The sequence below is a fragment of the Phalaenopsis equestris genome, unplaced genomic scaffold, assembly GCF_001263595.1.
Source record: "Phalaenopsis equestris unplaced genomic scaffold, ASM126359v1 Scaffold000277, whole genome shotgun sequence".
In the NCBI taxonomy this organism is placed as follows: Eukaryota; Viridiplantae; Streptophyta; class Magnoliopsida; order Asparagales; family Orchidaceae; genus Phalaenopsis; species Phalaenopsis equestris.
The window spans coordinates 341253-343712 of NW_018164719.1; the positions used below are offsets into that span (position 1 = coordinate 341253).

Below are 2460 nucleotides of genomic sequence, written 5' to 3' on the forward strand. Positions count from 1 at the left end.
TTAACAATTATCAGCTGCTATGGATTATTTGAATGATTAACATTTATCTGCTCAGATTATGATCCATGAACTTTGTCTAGAATTGATGGATTTGTTGCTTGCATTCATTAATTTACTTGTATAGTTTTGATTCAGCATTCATCGAAATTAAATTCTGCCACATTTTTCTGAAATAACAGACTTTTATTCAGATATCGAACATTTAAATCCAACCTTAATGGTACACAACAGGAATCAAAATTTAAAAAGAAAAAACACAACATATAAGCTGCTACAACAACCCAAATGCCAGAGTTTATTTGCAGATGTAACTGGCTAAGCAAAAACAGAAGCCAACATTAAAAACTCCAACTTTTTAATAAAATGGAGGAAGAAAGACCCATCTTTTAGGATATTTTGGCCTTCCATCTTTCCCATCAAACAACTGCATGCAGAAATAAGCCAGCATTTAGACTTGGGAACAATTTAATCGAGCTATTGTAATATCTGAAAAAAAAAAAAAAAAAAAAAAAAAAAAAACTCACCTTATTCAATCTCTGGTGCTTTCCCACAGCCCAATTATACATGAAGTAAGTCCCAACTGCAAGAAACAAATATCCAGCCAGCGTTTGCGTCGCAATATTAAATCCAAGCCACTGATAAATCTCTGTTGCATAGTTCGCGCAAGTCACAAAATTAAACAAAAATCCCTGAGGGATCTGATACCCTCCTACACCATCAGAACCTCTCAGCTGCTTCAGAATAATGTGACAGTATAAGTTTGAGAACTGGCAAATCAAACCAAAAGTAAAACCAATCTTCCATTGCAGCTCGCTGACAGGAGAGTAAAGCGGGTGATTCACATTGTAAGCAATGAATGCAGCAAAAGTCCAGTAGTATGAACAGTTTCTGTATACATTAGAGACTGGTGATGTAGCATGGCTGAATCTGTGAACAAAGAAAGTCTCCATGATGCGCTTCAGGTAGTGTAAGGTCCAGTAATAGAAGGCGTAGGTCTGAACAGGAAGCTTTTCATTCCTTTCCTCATAACCAAGGTACTTGTACACTGGCAAGAAGTAGAAGATTGGATATATGACTAATGGCCCGAAGTACTCCCAGAAGAAGAGAGTTCTGTATGAGACCTGAGGTCCCAAATCCTTGAACACTACAGTTATAAGTTTTTCATTTCCATCTGCATAATCTGAGAGTTTTTTTCTTGGATTGAGGGCAACTGGTTTCCCATCCACTCCAGCTCTTAAGGGGAGGGTGAGACGCTGTCTAGCAGGATAGAACTTTTTACCTGTGCCACGTAGAAGAATTAATCTCAATAAATTTGTAATTTTTCTTGAGAATTAGAGATTACAAATATATCACTTACTCTTCAAGTAAATTGCCTGCTGCAAATCGCTCACCATTGCCTGTAATCAAAGATACCACTTTTAAATCCAGATGCTTCAAGAACAAATAAAAAAGCTTAAAGATCACATTTTTCTGCTTGCAAAGAGGAAAAGGAAAGAAGATGAAACTATCATACGGAATAATCGAGCTCCACGCCGCCATTGATGAGCTCCATCCCATTGCGTGTAACGACGCTGACCTTCATTTCAACGTCTCTAAGCTTCAGAGCAGAACCACAACTTCTGTAAGAAGCAATACGTCGAACAGCTTCCGTTCACTGCACACTTCTTCCTTGACAGAGAAGAGAATGGAAAAAACTGGAATTAGAGCGCTTGCTTGCAGAGCACGAGGACTTCCTCCTCCTATTTGTAACCTCCATTTAGATGTTGACGTTTTTCTACAATGTGTTAGATCCATCTTACTCGTGCATGCGGCGGCCGTTGAAGAAGAATAATTTGGTTTTAACGGTAACTTTCTTCTTTAAATATTTCAAACGGCATATCTTAGAAAAGTAAGTAAGAGATATATATACACACTAAAATATTATTTAAGTATTATGGTTTAAATAATTTTAATTTAAATTATAGTAAGTAAGATATATATATATATATATATATATTGCAAATTTACATATATACCAAAATTATTTTAATTTTTTGAAAATGTAATATCTAAGATCTGGTGTTTAATTTATAAAATTATATAAAAAAATATTAATAATATTGATTTTCTAATTAAAAAAAAACTATTATGATTATTATCACACTAAAATATTGTTTAAGTATTATGGTTTAGGGTTAAATATATAAATGCTTTTGAATTATGTGGCATGTATGCAAATTTCTCTATATAATACATCCTCATGATATATATATTTTTTTCATTGTGATTTATGCGTGTGTGTATTATATATAGCAATTCTCGAAGATAATTGATAACATTAAAGCATGAAGGGTGTTAAAAGAAAATAGTTTTATATATTGACATATCTGACCCCCAAAAGTTCAATTTTTTCATATATGCTATCTCATCTATTATGCATAATTAGATGTATTTCACTCTTTAAAGTTAAAATTATATGTT

At 33.5% G+C, this 2460-nt stretch overlaps 1 protein-coding gene across 1 annotated transcript; it reads right to left on the minus strand.

Moving 5' to 3' along the window:
* Positions 1–240: 240 nt before the first annotated feature.
* On the minus strand, positions 241–1770 carry LOC110024890 (very-long-chain enoyl-CoA reductase-like). Its single transcript, XM_020725079.1, has 4 exons — positions 1514–1770; positions 1358–1397; positions 525–1279; positions 241–424 (listed from the first exon to the last, which is right to left on the minus strand). Exons 1-4 carry the CDS (start codon positions 1580–1582, stop codon positions 356–358), a joined length of 933 nt encoding a protein of 310 aa, XP_020580738.1. The 5' UTR covers positions 1583–1770; the 3' UTR covers positions 241–355.
* Positions 1771–2460: the final 690 nt, after the last annotated feature.

Coding starts and splice junctions, on each gene's coding strand:
- LOC110024890 (XM_020725079.1), bottom strand. CDS start 1,582: ATGAAGGTCAGCGTCGTTACACGCAATGGGATGGAGCTCATCAATGGC. Junction 1,398..1,513: donor GCGTGGAGCTCGATTATTCC/GTATGATAGTTT, acceptor CTTTGATTACAG/GCAATGGTGAGCGATTTGCA. Junction 425..524: donor AGCACCAGAGATTGAATAAG/GTGAGTTTTTTT, acceptor TTCTGCATGCAG/TTGTTTGATGGGAAAGATGG.